We start from the raw sequence: 21,876 nt of genomic DNA on the forward strand, positions 1-21,876 counted from the left end.
CAAAATGTTTCAAAAGTTGCAAAAATAGCAGATCTACAAGCCCACACCCACATCGCTTGTAGCGATAGAGTACGACAAAGTAGGGCTTTAATTGTCCATTGAAATATGGAAATAGAATATATGCTTCAGTGACAGAGTGCTTGTTGGTGCCTGGTGGTGGCCAGGATCCATAGATGCATACACATTTAATGAAGGTAATCACAAGCTAGAACAAGTAAAGGGTAATATAGTCTTTCCATTTACTGTAATTGGAATTTTCACACCATCTTGTTTGCACTCTGTGAGATCCTGTTAAGCCATAAAAACCGGGAACGCATCTGTGTCATTTTAAGATGTCTTTGGTTATTCATACATTACAGATAATACAAGCTCATAGCGTGGCACTATGAGCTTATAGATCTGCCATTTTTTGAAAAATCGTGGAAGAGTTGTGCAAATCTTTGATATATATGTATATGTTTTTTAACTCTGATCTGTGTTTCTGGGGGTCCCTGGAACAACATATTTTGAGATGGGGGTCCGCCAAATACATATTTTTGGGGGTCATTGATGTGGAAAAGTTGGAGCACCACTGATATACTAGCAACATACTGTTAGGATTTAGAAAACTTAAATGATGTATTTGGCCGTCGACCCCCCATCTCAAAATGTTTTGTTACAGGGACCCCCCAGAAAAAAAGATTTGAGTTACAAATGTTCACTTTAAAAAAAATATACATTCAATGATTTGCACACATTTTCACAATTTTCCCAAAAATAGCAGATCTACAAGCTCACAGATGCGTTCCCGGATTGAATGGGTTAAGCAATTTTGCACCCTATTAATTACAATCTACAGCAACTGCAATACCCCGTACCTGTGAAAGGACAGCAACATTATACCGGCGAATGGTCGATATATATTGTTAAATGCTTCTCTTGGCATAACTGGCAAAAAAAAAGGTGCCGGCATAATACCATAATACTCATAACACCAGCCCCACTTTAGTGCTGCCTTTCCTTTTAACCCTTTCAGACCCGAGAACGCATCTGTGTCATTTTAAGATTTATTTGGGCTATTCAAAAATAGCCCAAAGCTCATCTACAAGCTCATAGCGCGGCACCAAGTGCTGCGCTATGAGCTTGTAGATCTGCTATTATTTTTTTTCAAAGCGAACATTTTTCCATAGCGAACATTTTTAACTATGTTACAACTTTTGGGGGGTCCCTGGAACAAAATATTTTGAGATGGGGGTCCGCGGCCAAAATTCATATACTTTTGGGGGTCCTTGACATGAAAAAGTTTGAGAACCACGGATTATAGCAAAATAAGTTTTTTTTTTTTCAAAAAACTGTTAGGATTTAGAAGACATTTGTAGAATCCCCCAGAAGCAAAGATTTGATTTGCAAATGTTTGCTTTGAAAAATAGATATTCAAAGATTTGCTCAAATGTTCACGATTTTCCAAAAATAGTAGATCTACAAGCTCATAGCGCGGCACCGAGTGCCGCGCTATGAGCTTGTAGATCTGCTATTTTTGAATAGCCCAAAGAAACCTAAAAAAAATGACACAGATTCTTTCCCCGGTCTGAAAGGGTTAATTATAATTTTGCTGTGCGTCCTCACTAATAGGGTAGTCGTCGTGTGAGTGAGAATTATTCACTGTAACCTTTGTTTGATGAAGTTCATTCATCTTGTCCTGCCAGCCTCCTTTTTTAATTTCACCGCTCTCTGAGAGCGCTGGCACGGTTCATGACCTTGGAGCAAGATCCTTTTTTTAATGAAGCCCTGTTCTCTATACTTAGAAAAATTGTCTAACGCTGTCCCCATTTTCCTCTCTAAAGCATACATTTTTCGAGGCATGTATGCTTTATTACCGCGGTACAGTAACAGTGAGAGAAGAGAGAGGGGAAATGCCACACGTTGAGTTAAGTTAACAGCTCGTCATCTTCAAGCTGGAATCGTGAACACCACACCACACACGCAACTGTAGCGACTATTCAGCTACACAAACATCTGGGGGTGGTGACCAGTGGCGTGCACAGACATTTTGAGGGGCAGGTGCTCAAGTAAATTATACTTTTTTTTGTTTACTTGGTCTGCTCTTTTTTCCCTCTACACCTATACATCTTTGCCAAAAATAGCCGATCTACAAGCCCACAACGCCTCGCAGCTGTGAGCTTGTAGATCTGCTATTTTTGGCTAAAGTTCTCCTCAGAAAGAGGATGCTAGGTTTCGAGTGGTTATGGTAAAAAGAAAAATCACATCACATAAAGATTTGGCGGACCCCCTGTAGTAACTCTGAGGACCCCCTGTTGAAGACCCCTGCTGTAAACTGAAGGGAAAAAAATGTTTTTTCTTCTTTTTTTCAAAAGGGCACTTCTGGTCAAGAGGGCAAAGGGCAGGTGCTCCAGCACCACCTAGAGCCTATCTGTGCACGTCCCTGGTGGTGACACCAGCCCAGATGTTTGTGTAGATGAATGACTGATCAGCATCGCACTGCCACCCCGCCAGTAGTCTTCCTTAGTGCCTATACTGGCTCTCTGGCAGGGTGGCAGCGATGCTGATCGCTCCAGTGGTTTCCAAGATTAGCTGTGGCACACACACACACACACACACACGCACGCACGCACACAAACAGGGGTGAAAACAAAATCTCTGCCTCCTAGCCTTTCGGAGAAAACGACTAAACCAAATAATTCACACCGTTTTCCCTTATTACGGCCTCACTTAGTCCTGAGATGTGTGCAAGTTAAACGTTAAATACATACATAAATGGTTTAACTTGCTTGTAAACTTTCTGACAAACGTAAAACTTTGCAAACTTAAATGCACTCCCAACTCTTCAGATTAGGGCCTGTATGAGCAGAACTACCGTCTCATGCTTGTCCTTTGAATGCACATTTCAGCAGGCACTGATTTTTTTTTTTGGAATTTAATGTGGTTGAACTCTGAAGGTTTGTGATTACTCAGTTAATTTACCTACTCAAGTGTAACAGCTTTGAAATAATTGGCTTTCAAATAATGATAGATTATTTTATTTTCACACACGCCAAGAAAAAGGGAAAAAAAAAAAATCAACGAGTCTTCTTTTGTATTGCTCCAGCTTAAATTTAAAAGTAGGCAATTTTAAGTTCAGACGAACTAGGAAAAGTCACCCACTCATGGATTTTCTCCTGTCTGGATTACTGCAACTCCTTATTCTCTGGCCTCACTTAACCCTTTAAGACCGGGAACGTTTATTTTTTAAATTGTGAAAATGTGTGCAAATCTTTAGGTTGAATATATATATACTTTTTTTAAAGCAAACGTTTTTAACTCAAATCTTTTTACAAATTCACTCTTTTTTTTTTTTACAAATGTCTTTTAAATCCTAACAGTTTTTTTTTCATAAAGTTTGTTTTCATATTTTTTTTTTACTTATGTTGCTCATTATTATTATCAATGGTTTTCAAACTTTTTGTGTCAAGGACCCCCAAAATAATATGTATTTGTCCGCGAACCCCCTCCTATCTAAAAATATTTTGTTCTAGGGACACGATTTTTCTAAAAAATAGCAGATCTACAAGCTCATAGTGCGGCACTCGGTGCCGCGCTATGAGCTTGTAGATCTGCTATTTTTGAATAGCCAAAGAAACCTTAAAATGACACACATGCGTTTCCTTCCCGGCCTTAAAGGGTTAAGGGAAACCTTCCCTTGACTACAATTAGTCCAGAATGAAGCTGCCAGGCTTTGAACCAACTGCTTACCTGTTAGTTTTATAGATTTAATTATTAGATTTTTTTTTGTGATAATTATCACATGCTTTATTACTTTGGTGCTGTTGGGCAGAACTCTCTTATCTCCATAGTTTAACCTTTTGTGTTTTTTCTTTAAATAATTTAAATGAACACCCTACTTGATCAAACTACAGCGTCACACAAAAAAGTATCAAGAGGAGCAGATCCGCAAGCTCGATCTTGTAGATCTGTTACTTTTGATGCTTTTTTAATTTGAATCTTGAAAAGCAGCCGTTTTGGACATATAAGGTTTCCACCTGACATAGACGACTATTAACCCATTAAGCCATGGAACGCGCTTTTTTGTTTTAAGCTAAAAAGCATTATTTGACACTTTGGCTATTCAAAAATAGCAGATATACAAGCTCATAGCACGGCACCGAGTGCCGCGCTACGAGCTTGTAGATCTGCTATTTTTGAAAAATCATGAAAATGTGCAAATCTTTGAATATATATATATTCTTTTAAAGCGAACATTTTTAACTCAAATCTTTGTTTCTGGGGGTCCCTGCCCTGGAACAAAATATTTTGAGATGGGGGTCGGCGGCCAAATACATAATTTTGGGGGTCCTCGACATGAAAAAGTTTGAGCACCACTGATATAGAAACATACGTTTTTCAGAAAACTGTTGAGATTTAGAAGACATTTGTAGAATCGGCTTCAGGTCTTAATGGGTTAAAGCATGTCCCTTGTTTGTTCATTGCTGCACCTGAGACCTTTTAACCCCTTATGAGCCTGTGCCATAGCCCTGCCAAAGTTCTCGTCTGCACTTATTGCACCAAGATCCCAGGTTTTGACCAAACATCACCACAGACAACACCAATATGAACACAGGGTGTGATTGGTCAGAAATCCACAGTGGCCATGATTATTTCACGTTAGCCTCTTCCCCAGCCTTTACTCATCTCTGAGGAGAAAAGCCTGGTCACGACCTAATAGACCATATTCACACGGCGGGCATGTTTCTATGAAGTCAATGAAAGTAGCCACCCCGGGTGGCGGCACTTTCAATGTTAAATTCCAATATGGCCGCCGTGTGAATATGGTCTATGCCGAGTGTCTATTCACCTTATTCCTGCAACGCCCACCGTGGGTGTGGCCAGTAGGGTGGGTGGGAGCCCCGTTTCAAAGGGTCTCCCTGTTTACCAGTGCTGCCATGTCTGCATATAATAAGCGCCTGGGCTTGTTTTAAAGTATAGTTGCATATTTGGGCTTGCTTCCTAATTGTTTTTTAAACCATTTTTCCAACATGTTTTCATGTCAAGGACCCCCAGATCAATATGTTTTTTTTGGGGGGGCTCGTTTTCATAGACCTGATGCCTGTTTCTCTTGCAAAATCTGGCAACACACTGATTACCTGCATTACACCTGCAGGTAAGGGGGTCCAAAGTAAACACCTCTACAATGCCTCTGAGGGACTACAGACAAACCAGATGGTGGAGTGGAAGAAACCTTGGGAAGGCTCACAAAAGAGGCATGACAGGTTGTGCAATGGGTGCCAAGTGGGAAATATTGAAATGATGCTTTTTCATAAGGGCTACAAAACTTTGGAACAAAGTTTGTGTTTTTCGTATGGCTATTTTAAGATAATGGGGGCAAAAACTGAAAATCCACTAGTATAGAGCCCTGAGACTCTGGTCAACAAAGTATAGGGTTTCCCTTTAAGACCCGAGGCGATTCTTCAAAAAAACAGTTTTTTGAAAAAAAATCTAAAAAAAATGTTTTCAAGATTTTTCAAAAATAGCAGATCTACAAGCTCATAGCACGGCACTCGGTGCCGCGCTATGAGCTTGTATATCTGCTATTTTTGAATAGCCAAAGAAATCTAAAGTGACACAGATGCGTTCCAGGTCTTAAAGGGTTAAGTGGTCAAGTTTGAAAGGCTGCAGTTGACTATTTCTGTAAATACTTCAACATTTCTATAATACTTCAAGTGAAGGATAGTCTCAGATCTTTACCACGGAGCGCCGAAGTCTGACATCACTGCCACTAGGGGCCGCTATAACCCTGGGTCACAGGATCATGTTCGCTATTGAAATTCCCAGATAACTCTTAGATTGCGTAAATAAACAAATCAGCCGGGAAATTTTACTTGGTGAAAAAGTACTAATACATCCAAATAGTAGGATATAAGTTTTAATCCAAACACAGACGTTATCAAATGTAACTCAATATTATCATAAACGACACAGTTGAGTCCTGACAGAATCGCCTGGCTGATCCATTTATTCTTTTTACTCATATGGACTTCGGTACTCAATTGCAAACTAGAATAAAACACTCAACCCCACTTATAATAACAGTTGAGTGCTGTATCCTCAAAAAAATATACTAAGCCCATAATTGACATCAAGGACTTATGCAAAACAGTGAGCAAATACTACACTCAAACCTGTTGGAGACAGGCAGCAATACTGTACATTACACTTGTTTGCAAACACAGAACGTATATAACAAATTACAGATCACCACCTACAAAGCCCTCAACCACCAGGCACCCCAATACATCTCCGACCTCCTTCACAACCACGTTCCCACCCGTTCGCTCAGATCCAGCGACGCCAACCTCCTCAAATTCCCCACCAAAAAAACATAGCGCACCTGGGGTGATAGGGCATTCTCCGTTGCAGCACCCACCCTCTGGAACCCACTTCCACCTCACATCAAAACCGCCCCCACCCTTGCCGTGTTCAAAACCTCTCTCAAAACCCACCTCTTCAGAACCGCTTTCCCCACCTAACTGTTCTCCTACCACCCTAGTCTCAACTTGTGTTTTATTCCCTGGCCTTCTGTAGCCTTTTAACTTTTTAATCTCTGTATTTTCTCATTAAAGTTGTTTTGTTTTGATTCTGTTCCACTTAGTTTAGCCTTGTAAAGCGACTTTGAGTACTCAGAAAAGCGCTATATAAATCCCAGGTATTATTATTATTATTACAGATAATATACAATTCACAATACAACAACAGGGGGTCCGGGACCCCTAGGGGGTCCTCAGAGCTACTATAGGGGTTCCGCCAAATCTTTGTGTGATAGTATTTTCTCTTTTTACATTAACCACTTGAACCCTAGCATCTCTATTCTGAGGGGAACATAAGCCAAAAATAGCAGATCTACAAGCTCACAACGCCTCGCGCTAACCAAAACAATGGTCAGCATAGAGTAACAGGATCAAATAGCTTATAGCCAATAGCTCAACAAACAGACAGCACAGCCTGATATGCATGATGCCTCCCATTTCTTCAACATTATTACAAGATTTACCACATGTGGATAAAGGTGTGTCAAGACACATGAAATAGTAAGACAATTTAGTGACCGTTCTGTGTACATTAATTGGGCAAGAAATTTAAACTGTATTGAGGTACTGCAATACAGTACGGGATAGACATGATGAACAATGAATGTCAATATTTGAAAACTTTAGTTACTTAGATTTGTATTAGTATTACAAAACACGCATTAATCACTTTATCCATATACTTTGGCTATTTGAAAATAGACAAGCTCACAACGTGTCGCAAAGCGATGCATTGTGAGCTTGTAGATTTGCTATTTTCAAAAGATTTGTATCAATTTTGAACACTTGTGAAATAGGACATTCTGCATAATGAGTATACTTTTACTTCGGTACTTTGAGTACATTTTGATGCCAATACCAGAACTTTTACTCAAATAAATTAGGAAAACCAGACTTTTACCTGTAACAGAGTATTCATTTCTGCATTGCAGTATTGATACTTTTACATAAGTAAAACATTGTAATACTTTTTCCATCAATACCTACAGCATATCCCAATATCTAATGTCAAACAAGTGGTAAACAAACACGGGCTCACACTGAAAGAACATCCTCCTATATACTGTACACTAAGTCCTTCAAAACATCTGCAAGGTTCTGCTTTAAGAGGCTCCCAAATTAAAGAAGAAATTATCATAATAAACGGGCAATTTCCCTTGCCATAACTGCTGCGTTCAATGTCACGCTGTGATAAGGGTAATCATTTTCTTCTTATCTGAGGACAGGAGCTGATTTAAAGATAAGAGGGGGAATAATGTGTAACACCAAGTTTTTGTACTTTTGTTGAACCCATCATATAACAAAAGTAAAAATTCATGACTAATAGGATATGAAAGCACAAATGTGACTGAACAATGGACCATTTTCAGCTTTTTACAGATTATGAAAGTACAGAATGTAAGCTTTCAAATGATGTGTCATTTATTGAAATAGGATTGTAATATTTGAAGAAGATATGGTCTTTGAATCTTGTTTAACTACAATAGTCGAAGCACAGACCCCGGCTTCCAAAGATTTCCCACATTCAGAGCCCGTTAATAGGTGTTAACAATGGAATTTATTCAACCCCTAACCACACCTCTAATCACCTCCCATTGACATCTTTCAGTCAGCTGACAACTCTGTAGAAGTGAGTGGTTCTCAAACTTCTGTAATTTCAAGGACCCTCCATGTTAAATGTGTATGTATAAATGTAATCAAATGGACCACTACGGGTCCATTTATAGTATATCCAAGGGTTACATTTATACTCTCTCAGAGTTAACGACCTTAGGGTCCATTTGGTTATTTTGAGAACGATGAGTATGTACAGTAGTATAATAACAGTGAGAGTGTATAAATGTAACCAAATTGACCATTACGGGTCCAATAGGTTACATTTATACACTACCAGAGTAATATATCCTTATTACATGGCTTGGTTGAATGCTTGATTCTGATTGGTCAATCATAGGTCATTATTTCTTGATAATGACGATGAGCTCTATAACAGACCGCTGTCTAATCAGAGACTCAGAACACCTGCTCATGTCAACCTGTGCTGCTTGGTTTTATGCTTCATCCAACATGACAGCCATGTAAACAAACAATGTAATTTACAACTGAACGTTGCTCTCAAGAATGTTTTTGAAAACATTTTTTAGTGAGAAATAGACGATGCAATAACCTAAAAGTGGTTCTATTTGATCCACTACACTTCCTCGTTTATCGTGGCACAACAACGGGGAAATACCAAAACACAGTCGCCCCGGCGCAAATCCGTCGGTATTACAGGCAAATAGTCAGTATATAGAATGGGGGCGAGTGTGTTTTGGGGCGAGTCTTCCCGCTACCTTATGGCTATACTGTCATTTGTTTTCCGAGGTGAACTTCTCCGCCCAGCCCAATACTTACGGAATACTTTCATTGCCGTAAGCCAGGAAATACTTTGTTTTGTTGTTACTTTATTTAAGTAGCCGTGTAATAAGCGGGATTATTAGCCTTCAGGGTGATTATGCACCTCCGCTCTGCGTCGGTGCATCACCCTTGCCAGGCTTTACATTTCAATAATGACCACCTCGTCATACATTATCCTTTGCTTAAGGGTCGGTCCATTCAATTGTGTTCTTTTGAGCACTACTGGCCTGGACTAGAAAACAAACAAACTAAATAGTTTATTAACCACATGACAATTTTCAGCAAACAACAAAAATAAAACGCCTGTTGCTAGACACTTTGACCAAACCCCCCCCCCCCCCAAAAAAAAATTAAAAATAAAATAATAGCCCATCTAGCTTGTAGATCAGCAAAGTACAGTCTAAAGTCCGAGACCAGGAGGATTCAAGTGGTTAAAATAGTCGCAATCACACTATGAGTGATTTAAAATACATACTGCAGCTATGTCTTGTAGTTTCTTCTGAATTAATTTCTTCAGAAAGTTTATGCCCACACAATGATGAACTGTCACTTGCTTGTTCATTACACTTTTGTGCGCAACTTACTTGCTCTTTGTGAATAACCTATAGAGATTGTGATTAACCAGGAGGTTGAGTACTGCTGCTGCCAACTGTCTGACTGTACAGAAATAAACTCATATAATTGGCCCGCAGCACTAGACCTCTATACAATAGTTCCTCCAAGACAAGGAATCAATGGTAAAAAAAAAAAGAAGAGAAGAAACATGAAATAACATCCAGACATTCAAATCAGGTGAAATTTACAGCACTTTGATTGTATTCCCCTTCCTTTCAATTTTGCTGTAATGGATTCATTTTAACAAATGACTCATTACTACTTCTATTTTCATTTCTTGGGTGCTTTTATCCAAAGTGCCTTTTAGCATGGCAGATATACAGCGTCACCTTCTTATTGAGCTACACAGGACCACTTTATTTAAAAGATTCATGAAAGACATGTTACATAATTTAGTCCATACAGGATATAGGCTATACGTTTACTCTTAAAAATACAATTGCGTTACAAGAGGTGTGATGCTGTCTGAGGCAGACTATAAGCAACCAGGAGGATTCACAGAAACCAGTATTGTTGCAACATCATGCACACCATTATAAAGCAGGCCTCTGCAGAGCCTGACCATAGACATGGGGTCTTCAACGTTTTCAGCCCAAGGACCCCTTAGCTGAGAGCGAGATAAAGCAGGGACCCCCATTATATATTGTATCGAATATTTATTTTTTCATAGATTTCATAGGCAGCTTCATAGACTTGTTTCACAGCACTATCATGTTGGATTCATGTTAATGTGTATTTCCAGACATGTAACCATGCACTTAAACAATACTTAGTATACCTGACCTTTCACTCTGTACTTAGCCTTCTCTTTTTCCCCCCTATGCTAAACCACGTTGCCGAAAATAGCAGATCTACAAGCACACAACGCCTCGCAGCGCGAGGCGTTGTGTGCTTGTAGATCTGCTATTTTTGGCTAATGTTCTCCTCAGAATAGGGATGCTTGGTTGAAATGGTTAAATCACAAAGATTTGGCGGACCCCCTGTAGTAACTCTGAGGACCCCCTAGGGGTCCCGGACCCCCTGTTGAAGACCTCTGCCATAGACTGTAAAAAAATATGGACAAAGGGAGCCCCATTGGTTTCTATAGACCCACTTTTTCGGCAAATTCAAATCCACCATCTTGGAACTTCCGGTCCCGAAAAGCAAACCGATAACAAATGCTATTGGCTGGAAGGGCAGCGAGGGCGGGGCTTCACTCGGTAGAACCAGTAAGCCCTAGAAGCATACCCTATACCCTACTGTATCATTCATTTTAAACTAGCAATTGAAAACATTTATGGAAATGTTTACTAAGATAATAAAATCAAGTGTAAAGTCCAGCCACAAAACCACTTTATTAATTTATGTGTTGGCTATTCAAAAACAGCAGATCTACAAGCTCACAGCGCGCGACTTTGTGCCACACTGCGAGCTTGTACATCTGCTATTTTTGAAAATATTTTAAACATTTGAAAAATATATTTTTTACATAAATCTTCTCTTCTGGGGGTCCCTGGCACAAAACCCTTTTAACCGATTGAGACCTGAAGCCGATTCTACATGTCTCCTAAATCTCAACAGTATTCTCAAAAACGTATGTTTCTATATCAGTGGTGCTCAATCTTTTTCATGTCAACGACCCCCAAAATTATATGTATTTGGCCGCAGACCACCATCAAAATATTTTGTTCCAGGGACCCCCCAGAAGCAAAGATTTGAGTTAAAAATGTTCGCTTTAAAAATATATATATTCAAAGATTTGCACATATTTTCACGATTTTTCAAAAATAGCAGATCTACAAGCTCGTAGCGTGGCACTCGGTGCCGCGCTATGAGCTTGTATATCTGCTATTTTTGAATAGCCCAAAGTGTAAAATAATGACACAGTTCCAGATCTTATTAATGGGTTAAAATGGCGGTCTGTGGGCCAATAATATGTGTCAATTTGGGGGTCCTTGACATGACAAAGTTAGAGAACCAACATTCCGACTGACCATTCAAAAAGGCAACAGAGGAGGAGACACAGAAGAACAATTCTCTTGTGTGTGCTTGTGATGAGTTTCAGCAGGCTGTGGAGCCAGAGGCTGGTGAGGGAAATAATGTTTCTGCTTCTTCTGTCCATGGTCTTCATCACGTGCCTGTTGTTGTACAGACGCACCAGGGTGCGTCCTCGTGACAACGCAGTCGTCACAACACAAATCAGCAAGTACACTACTTGGACGAAGTGGCACACTTCTGCAAACCACGGCACAATAATCCCCCCCGTCGTGGTGGCGTCGTTGTTGTCATTAACCCTTTAAGACCTGAGGCCTCTTCTACAAAATGTCTTCTAAATTCAGTTTTTTGAAAAACAGTTTTTTGAAGAAAAAAAAAAAAACGTATGTTACTATGTCAGTGGTTCTCAAACATTGTCATGTCAAGGACCCCGAAATGTATTATGTATTTGGCCACGGACCCCCATTTTAAAATATTGTGTTCCAGGGACCCCCAGAAGCAGATATTTGAGTTACAAATGTTCGCTTTAAAAATATACATATATTCAAAGATTTACACACATTTTCACGATTTTTCTAAAATAGCAGATCTACAAGTTCATAGCGCGGCACTCGGTGCCGCGCTATGAGCTTGTAGATCTGCTATTTTTTGAATAGCCAAAGTGTAAAATAATGCTTTTTTGGTCAAATCAAAAAATTACACAGATGCTTCTCCGGGTCTTAATGGATTATCAGGAGAACGAGAGGCAAGTTGTTCTCCTTCTTTGCATAACATTACATTCGAGTCAAACTGAAGAAGAACCACGACGTCAACCGTCACGACAACAAAGTAGATAATCATGCTGATGTTACTCCTCCTCCTCGCCCAGATGAAAAATGCCCGTCGTTTGTGTCCTGTCATGGTGAAATAATAGACGCCGAGACGCCACACGATGGAAAAGAAGAAAACATGCCTGCCAGTGATGTGAGAACCAAAAAAAAAGCAGCAGTAGACAAGGAAAAAAACAGCTTTCACTGTCCAAAAGAAACCATGTTTGAAGCAGGCTATTAAATCACAAAATATAGCGTACATTCCTCATGTCACGCTCTTGTGGCGCATCATGTACGGAATAAATGATCTAAAATGTATCGTAATCGTAAACATGTTGGAATCACGCATTGGTCAGTCCAGCTGCATGCCTGTGTATCTGTTCAGGTCATTCTCTCCGTCCTCCTCTCTAAAGCTTGTGTGATTTGAATGCTGCTAATAAACCATGACATACGTTTGCCTGGCCTTTTGTTTACAGGACAGCGATTCTCAACCTGTGGGCCGGGGGCCCACTCGGTGGCCACCCGTGGGGATATTGCAAGTACCCCCCCCCCCCCCCCCCCCTCCCAAATAATTGGCAAAACACTTAGATTGTATTGATATTAAAATATGAATAAATAAACCCATTAAGACCTGGAACGCATCTGTGTCACTTTTAGATTTGAGCTAAAAAAAAAACATTATTTTACACTTCAGCTATTCAAAAATAGCAGATATACAAGCTTGTAGCGCGGCACCGAGTGCCACGCTACGAGCTTGTAGATCTGCTATTTTTTTTTTATTGTGAAAATGTGTGCAAATCTTTGAATAGGTATTCTTTGAAAGCAAACATTTTTAACTCAAATCTTTGCCTCTGGCGGTCCCTGGAACAAAATATTTTGAGGTGGGGGCTCCACGGCCAAATACTGTACATATAATTTTGGGGGTCCTTGACAATTGTGAAAAAGTTTGAGAACCACTGATATAGAAATGCTTTTTAGAAAACTGTTGGGATTTAGAAGACATTTGTAGAATCGGCTTCAGGTCTTAATGGGTTAATAATACATGGAATTTATACGTATAAACAGGCTCTGAAAAGAGAGACGGTGGGATATACAGTACATGTACTATGTGTCTGCTGACATGCGAGTTGTTTATTTCCTACAAACGGGGAGTCGGTGCCGGCGGTAAAGGTCACGACCTGAGACTTGTAGCAGGTCAGGAGTTTGATGTGATTCAGTGCAAATCCGTAGCATTCAGTGGCATTGTGCGGGAGTGAAGAGCACAATAGCATTTGACACAATATCCATAAGGGATATTGTGTCAAACGTTAGGGGAGCCCAGGGGCCACTGCTTTTCAAAATGATATCAATAAATACATATAATGACCCTCTCCATGTACATTAGGGGACCACAGTGGAATATTGACGCAAGTCTCAGAATTCTGCCAATAGCACTGCGGAGTAGTTAATGATGTTAGTTTGAATGCTAATTTGCCATGTTGATTTGTCTTTAACCCATTGAGACCTGAAGCCGATTCTACATGTCTCCTAAATCTCAACAGTTTTCAGAAAAACGTATGTTTCTATATCAGTGGTGCTCAATCTTTTTCATGTCAAGGACCCCCAAAATTATATGTATTTGGCCGCGGAACCCCATCAAAATATTTTGTTCCAGGGACCCCCAGAAGCAAAGATTTTAGTTAAAAATGTTCGCTTTAAAAAAATATATATTCAGATGTTTTGCACGCATTTTCACGATTTTTCAAAAATAGCAGATCTACAAGCTCGTAGCGCGGCACTCGGTGCCGCGCTATGAGCTTGTATATCTGCTATTTTTGAATAGCCAAAGTGTAAAATAATGCTTTTTAGCTCAAATCAAAAAATGACAGTTCCATGTCTTAATGGGTTAACAGACCGTGGCCAAGGATTGCTCAGTCAAATCATGCAGTAAAGGAAACCTTGCTTCCTTATCTCAAAGCTACCTTTAACTGATTTATACAATTATCACCCATTGCTGTATAGTTTTCATTTTATATTGAATGTGATAATTGCCTTCCTGTTGTGATTACTGTTCTACTTTATGTAACATTTGAATAATACAATTATCACCTAATAGAGACTGTGAAATAATGCCCACCTGTTAAGAGACAGATTATACACCATTAGATCGCTGTTGTCGGGCAGAAAAACTCTTATCTCCATATTCAAAGTTGTTGTGTCTTTCCGTAAATGAATGCCCTACTTGATCATACAGCGTCACACAATAGCATCAACAGTAGAAGATTCGCGCCGCGTTTCGAGCTTGTAGATCTGCTACTTTTACTATATTTTAATTTGAATCCTGAAAAGTCACAGTTTTGCACATATGAGGTTTCCACGTGACAGAGATGACGATATACCCATTCGCCTTTTAACTCGAGAAAACAAAGTATTGCTCGTTATATTTTTGTGTCATTTAATTGCTCTTCTTTGCGTTTGACCCGAGAGGTTGAGTAATGCTGTCTAACTGTCTGACTGTACAGCAATAAACTATTAGGTAAAATGTACAGTAATTGATTAGTTTTTTCCCTTCAATATTTCTGCGCTAATGGGTTCATTTTAAGAAAATAATGACTCATTACAACTTCTATTTTCAAGCCAAACATCAAATGTATCCAAAGTGCCTTTTAGCATGGCACATAAACTGTCCAAGAGGTGTATATAGAGAGAGATTATTGTTCAATATAACCATCTGATATAAATGTTTCAGCATTTGTCTGACACGTGATTTGTTTGTTTCCTACAAATGGGCATCAGCAGTAAAAGGTCTCGCCTGTCACATTGTGGGCAGGTCAAGGGTTTGATCGGTCGGTCAGACAGACAGACAGAAGTTGAACCAGGTCATTCAGTGAAGCTGGTATAATGTGGGGAGTGAAGAGCCCTTTCAAAGGGATAATGAGCCAGATGAGCCGCAGGGGACTGTAAAGGATGCAATTGCTTATCAAAATGACCAATACATAAATATAATGACCCTACATTTATTTTAAGGGTCCATAGCGGTATACTGACACAGAGAAAGCAAAATCACAGTGTGGCGCGTTGTAGCTTGTAGATCGGCAATTTGTTGGCGAATGCCCCCCCCCCAGAATAGGAATGCTAGGGTTCAAGTGGTTAAAATGGCACCTGCCTGGGCCTCCGTTCCACTCAATCATTCTATTTATAAAGACAAGAGGAAGCTAGGCATTTCTAATCAGAAATATTAGTTTACTGTCAATATTATTTATTACACAGAATGGGTCAATAGTTTTTCCTCCAGTCTGTTCACACAACACAGGAATAATTAAAATGCTGCAGTAATAAACTGAGTAAAGAAAAGGCTAAACAATGGGCCTGTACTGAAGAGAAGATGGCTGCAAGCTAAGGCAGTGGGCAGTGGTTAGTTTTCTAAGGGGGGGGCTGGGAAGCCAATCGTAAAGGAGAGGACAATGAAATAAAACAAATCGACGATCCACCGTGGTGGTGCATCCGGCTTTGTAGAGCATCTGTACGAACACAATTGGCCCGAGTTGTCGGATAAGCCGGGAGGGAGGGTGATATTTGTCACAGCACGTACTCCTACGGAGCTGGGGGGCGGCACCTGACAGCGGGGGAGTGTTGGGGCGCGAGGAATGCGATGGGAGGCTCTGCATTCCTCCCGGTGGGGGTTCCTCACTGGCAGGTGAGCCAGCAGGATACAACAACAGCAGTGACAACAACGCACAGAAATGTGTTGAGGGGAGGATTCAATTGGCATAACCACTAAATTGGGGAGAAAGAAAAAGGCGTAAAAAAACCCAGAAAGAAAAACGAGAACAGCGTGTCATTGTTGTCAAAGTTTTCTAACAATTTCAAAGTTGTTATTTTCTATTGCTTAGAATATAGAATCTACAAGCTTGTGCTTGTCCAGTGTGTTGGCTTTTTGAGTTTTTCGCAACAGGAGGGCCATTTTGGCAATGGGAGGGGGTCCTTGGTATGGGAAAGCCTGAGTTAAGGGAAACAAGAAGATGAACTAGAATTGTGAGGATGGATAAAACAATAAAATAAAAGCCGCTCCACATGCCTTTCCACCAGACAGACTGCTGGAGCCTACAAGCAGAACAACGCTCCCTGTCTGCCTATATATAAAAATAGGTCTACTCCCAACGACGTAGAGCCACCTGGGAGCAATCAGTTCGCCCCGAAGAAGCATATATACCCGGCCATGTTTGTTTCTATATCCCATTGAGACCTGAAGCCGATTCTACATGTCTCCTAAATCCCAACAGTTTTCTGAAAAAAACGTATGTTTCTATATCAGTGGTGCTCAATCTTTTTCATGTCAAGGACCCCCAAAATTATATGTATTTGGCCGCGGACCCCCATCTCAAAATATTTTGTTCCAGGGACCCCCCAGAAGCAAAGATTTGAGTTAAAAATGTTCGCTTTAAAAATATATATATACCGTATTCAAAGATTTGCACACATTTTCACGAATTTTCAAAAATAGCAGATCTACAAGCTCGTAGCGCGGCACTCAGTGCCGCGCTATGAGCTTGTATATCTGCTATTTTTGAATAGCCCAAAGTGTAAAATAACGCTTTTTAGCTCAAATCTAAAAATGACACAGTTCCAGGTCTTAATGGGATATACTGACAATGTGCCAGCTTCTCACAAACATGTCTGCTTTAATAAAGTGCCTATGAAAAAAAAAAAGAAGGAGATCCAATCATTGCCGCGGATAACGAGAACGTATATAAATGGCAGCCAGGTACCTGCAACAACGGGCCCCGGATTGCATTGCTCATTATCTCCAGATGGTAGATGCAGATCACACATAAAATGCCAGGAGTATAAACAGGGTCATTAGTCTCTTGGCCCTTTCAGGAAAATGCAAGTCAAACAGTACTCACAAAGTGCCTCCGCCAGCTCCAGTCTCCTGCCTCCTCTCAACTATCTACTTAAAACACCCAATATATAAAAGGCAGAGTTAATTGTGCACAGCTGAACCTAATTGCCCTGATGGGCTGAATCCATTAGCCTGGGTGCCAGCCTGCTTCGCTACGTTCGGCGGATTTTTTTTTCTCTCTGCGCTTCTCAGTCTGGAATGCCTCCTATCTCCAGGAGGCGGGACACAGCAGCCAAGGTTCCAAACCTGCCGGGGCTTCTGATTGGTCTGTGGTGCGGGGCGGGACTAAGCACCAGTGAGACGTCATACGAAAGCGCAGCTACTGCAGAAACATGGCGACCATGGAAAACAACAACATAAAAGTAGCGATAGAAAAAGTTCTAGCGAAAACACAGTCGGTAACTGGAATATCGGCTCTAAAAGCAGAGCAGTATTCTGCTTTGAAAGCCTTTATTGGAGGTGGCGATGTGTTGGGTGTTCTACCAACCGGGTTTGGTAAAAGTTTAATTTATCAGTTGGCCCCGCTTGTTCTGGAGGAGATTGGTCGCACCGGTGCTATTGTTATGGTCGTATCTCCCCTCAATGCACTGATGGAGGATCAGAGAAAAGAAGCAGCCAAGCTCGGTATTGGAGCATTGCAGCTTGGAGTCAGTAGGGAGGATGACATCCTAAATGGTCGGTGTTCTCTCGTTTTTGGAAGCCCTGAAAAATGGCTGTTAAGCGAGAAGTGGAGGCAGATGCTCGATTCAGATGTCTACAGGAGCCGACTGTTTGGAATCGTCGTGGATGAGGTCCATGTTGCATATAAATGGTAACGAAATATATGATGATTTAGTATACCTGCTCATAATAGATTCAGCATCACAGCATGATTATAACTGTTGCATTTTTAGACAGATTGAATCCTCTTATTTACAAATTGTTCCCCACAACTAACAAGTGAAAAATAATTGTAACTGGCATTGATAATTTTCCCAAACATAAATGTAGTCCTTTGAATAAATGTACCTGGGACAAATACACTGTATTGAATCCCCTGTTATGTGGGCAAGTAATAACAATATGGGTATTTTTCACTCATCAAAACATGTAATGTTTTTTAATGTCCTAGGGGAGAGGGCTCCAATGGCAAGCCAGCATTTCGAGAGAGTTTTGGAAGGCTTGGAGAGCTCCGATCTCTGACGAAGAGTGGTGAGTAAACAAATCATGAAATAGAATGTATACAGAATATTAATATTCTAATATGTCAAGCAATATGTACATATATACAGTGGTGGAAAAAGTACTCAATTTTTTTTCGTAAAATTATCAATACTGCAATGTAGAAGTACTCTGTTTCAAGTAAAAGTCAGGAATTCAAAATGTGCTTGAGTAAAGGTACAAAAGTATTGGTATGAAAATGTACTTAAAGTACCAAAAGTAAAAGTCTAAAATGTTTGAAAATAGCTGATCTACAAGCTCACAACGACGCACTGTGAGCTTGTAGATCGGCTATTTTCAAATAGCCAAGGTATAAAAAAAAGTGCTAAAATGGTTAATGTATGTTTTATAATGTGATAATTTATATCTGCAAAGTAACTTAAGTTTTCAAATAATTGTAGTGGAGTAAAGTACAATATTTGCCTCTGAGATGTAGTGGAGTAGAAGTAAAAGAATAGACAATTTGAAATACTTAAGTACAGTAGTTGAGTAAATATACTTAGTTACTTTACTTTACACCACTGCATATATGTAAATATGCCTTTACATTATGCTCAGAAGTTAAATAAAGGAATTCACCTTTGTGCTCAGCCATTCATTATTGTATTGCTTGGCACAGGTGTTCAGGCATAGACGTTTGGGCTCTGGGATGATATGCACAGAGTAAGGCCTGTTTAATAGCGTCTTTAAGCACAAAGGATCCTCCTTTTCCATCACTACATTATGTCACAAGTAGGCAGCCATTATCTAACCAATGACTAGACTGAACACGGCAATAAAGTAAACCATTTAACCGTTTAAAGTAAACGTATAACTATATATATTGGTGGTGTGCTGCATTCAGTCCAATGAAATGCATTTTTTTCTGTTTCTCAGGTACCCCAGTGCTGGCATTAACAGCATCAGCAGACCTTGAGTCCCAGCACCGTGTGATGAAAATATTGAACATGGAGAGAGCAACTCAAGTGACTGTCAGACCCAGTCGAGACAACATCAGGCTTGGACTAATGCAAGTTCCAACAAGCAACCTTAAATGCCTTGATTGGGTGGTGAAGGAGGTTTTAGATAAAGGCCAATCAATGTCTCCTGTCCTCATTTACTGCCGCACACTTAAGGTAGTAGGAAAGGTATTCGGCTACCTTAAAGCTCAGCTTGGGGCAAGGGCTTGGGTTAATAGTGAACAGAAAAATGACAATCTACTGGTTGGGATGTACCACTGCAAGACTCTAGAAAAAAACAAGAGCAGAGTGGTGTCCTCTCTAAATGGGAATGGGAACTGCCGTGTGGTTGTTGCCACCACTGCCCTTGGAATGGGTCTGAACTTCCCTGACATTTCTCATGTTGTTATGTATGGTGCACCAGAGGATGCCGAGGCAATAGTTCAGCAAATTGGCAGGGCTGGTAGAAGTGGAGCTCAGGCACATGCTGTTATATATGTCTCTACTAAGTACACAAATCTTGTTGACAAAACAGTTAGAGAGATTGTCAAAACCGATGCCCAGATGTGCTTCAGAAAAACATTGTATGGCTTTTTTGAAAACAATCCAGCCAACATTGAGCCTGGACATTTATGTTGCACATACTGCCACTCAAAATGCACATGTGAATCTGTCATTTGTGCTGAGCCAATTCCTAATTATGAGGCACTAAAGGAAGCTGTTCCCAAGCCAGCAAAATGCAGACAGGTCGAGGCAGATGACAGAGTGATGATCAAAGACATGCTGGAGGACTATATGGCAAATTTAGTTCCAGACACAGCTCAACTGTTCACCGACATAGCTGCATGCACTGGGTTCAGCACAGAACTAATCAAGTCAGTAGTAAATAACTGTGAATACATATTTGACCTTGATTACATCATGGAAAACCTCCCAGTATTTAGATCACAACATGCAATACAGATACTCCATGTCATCAGTGAAGTTTTTGATGACATAGACAGAGTTGAGCCTAGTTTACCAGAGGAAAGCTTCTCAGAGCCAGACCTTGATTTCATGGGTTATTTTGATGAGGACGATGGCAGCGAAACATCCAGTGTACACTCATCAGGGTCTGATGCATGATCATTTGAAAACAGCTGCTTTGATCAGTTATTGAAAATGCTAAATGATAACTTTTATTTGTCATATATTGGGTCCAAATGTTAGCACATTTCGCTGCTTGTACATAAGCTTGTACAATAAAACCTTGATTCTTGATGACAAATACCTGTTTTGATTGAAATTATGTGTCTCATAGTATAGACTGAAAAGCATATTTTGTTCCCATAAATAACATTTAAATGTTAATAACAAATAATCAGAATCAATCTTTTTTTGGTCAGTTGAATATTTTCATTTATTATAAATGTTTACAAAAGAATGTAAAAAATGTACATAACAGAACAAAGGTAGAAAAAGCTCGATCTGTGGTTCTCAAACTTTGTCATGTCTAGAACCCCCAAACTGATGTGAAAATGTTTAAAACATTAGAAATTCTTTGAATATTTACTGAAATTAGCAGATCCACAATCTCACATATTGTGGCGCGTTGTGAGCTTGTAATGTAGATCTATCTTCAAATAGCCAAAGTAATAGGGTTAAAGCAGGGGTATTCAACTAGATTAGGCAGGGGGCCACAATAGTAAAAAGACTTGAAGCTGAGGGCCACAAGGCTGATGGTTAATCGTTTCACCGTTTGTTGTGTGATAAGACACAACAATGGACATATATGTCTAATATGTTAACTTATTAGAGCCTGCTTCATACTGCATTCATGCATTTTGATGTTTGATAGGATCATTTCTGTGCCAGTCCTTTATAGTGCACAGGCTTAGATTTTGATATTACGGAAATAGGAAGTAGATCTAGTATGTCAGTGTGTTCTGTTCACGGGTCATTGGCATGGAAGTGTCTGTGCGGTAAGAGTATTAGAGGCAGGCTGGCAAGGTGAAGTGTTTACATGTTCGTATGAATTAAAGGTTTTTGGTTCGAGCACCCGGTTGATAAGAGCACAGGCTATTATGATGTGTTTGACGTCAATGAAGATGTAGAAGATGACAAAATCCAGGTGAATTATTTCTTTGGTGTAAATGAACAACATCCACTCAAGACCCCGAAATAGATACAAATGATGGTTTGTGATAGATTAACTGCACTCAGAACTCATCTGTTGTGCTCTTGTATGTTGATGCGCCGCTGAAATGTAGAGATGTACTTTTACTTTTGATACTTACATACAAGTTAACACCAGATACTTTACTTGAGTACATATGAAGTTAGCTCTATTTTCTTATGGGAGATTTACTCACCAAAGATTACATTTACCCACATTTGGGTTTTTAGGACCCTGAGTGAATCACTAATATTCCTCCATTCTAAATAATAGCCTACATTTTCTTCTTATCAGTTGATGGTTGATTAACCATAAACAAGCTTTGGTTAACGGTTATGAAAAACAAAAT

The 21,876-nt window shown here is 39.9% G+C and overlaps 1 protein-coding gene across 1 annotated transcript; it reads left to right on the plus strand.

The window, feature by feature from the left end:
* Positions 1 to 17,566: 17,566 nt before the first annotated feature.
* Positions 17,567 to 20,497, plus strand: LOC311064461 (putative ATP-dependent DNA helicase RecS; the record flags this gene model as incomplete). The annotated part of the gene is made up of 3 exons (XM_084084291.1): positions 17,567 to 18,045; positions 18,346 to 18,425; positions 19,311 to 20,497. The coding sequence occupies 3 exons, from the start codon at positions 17,567 to 17,569 to the stop codon at positions 20,495 to 20,497; spliced, it is 1,746 nt and encodes a 581-aa protein (XP_083940417.1).
* Positions 20,498 to 21,876: the final 1,379 nt, after the last annotated feature.

This window comes from Gymnoscopelus microlampas (genome assembly GCF_963454915.1).
Source record: "Gymnoscopelus microlampas genome assembly, chromosome: 17".
In the NCBI taxonomy this organism is placed as follows: domain Eukaryota; kingdom Metazoa; phylum Chordata; class Actinopteri; order Myctophiformes; family Myctophidae; genus Gymnoscopelus; species Gymnoscopelus microlampas.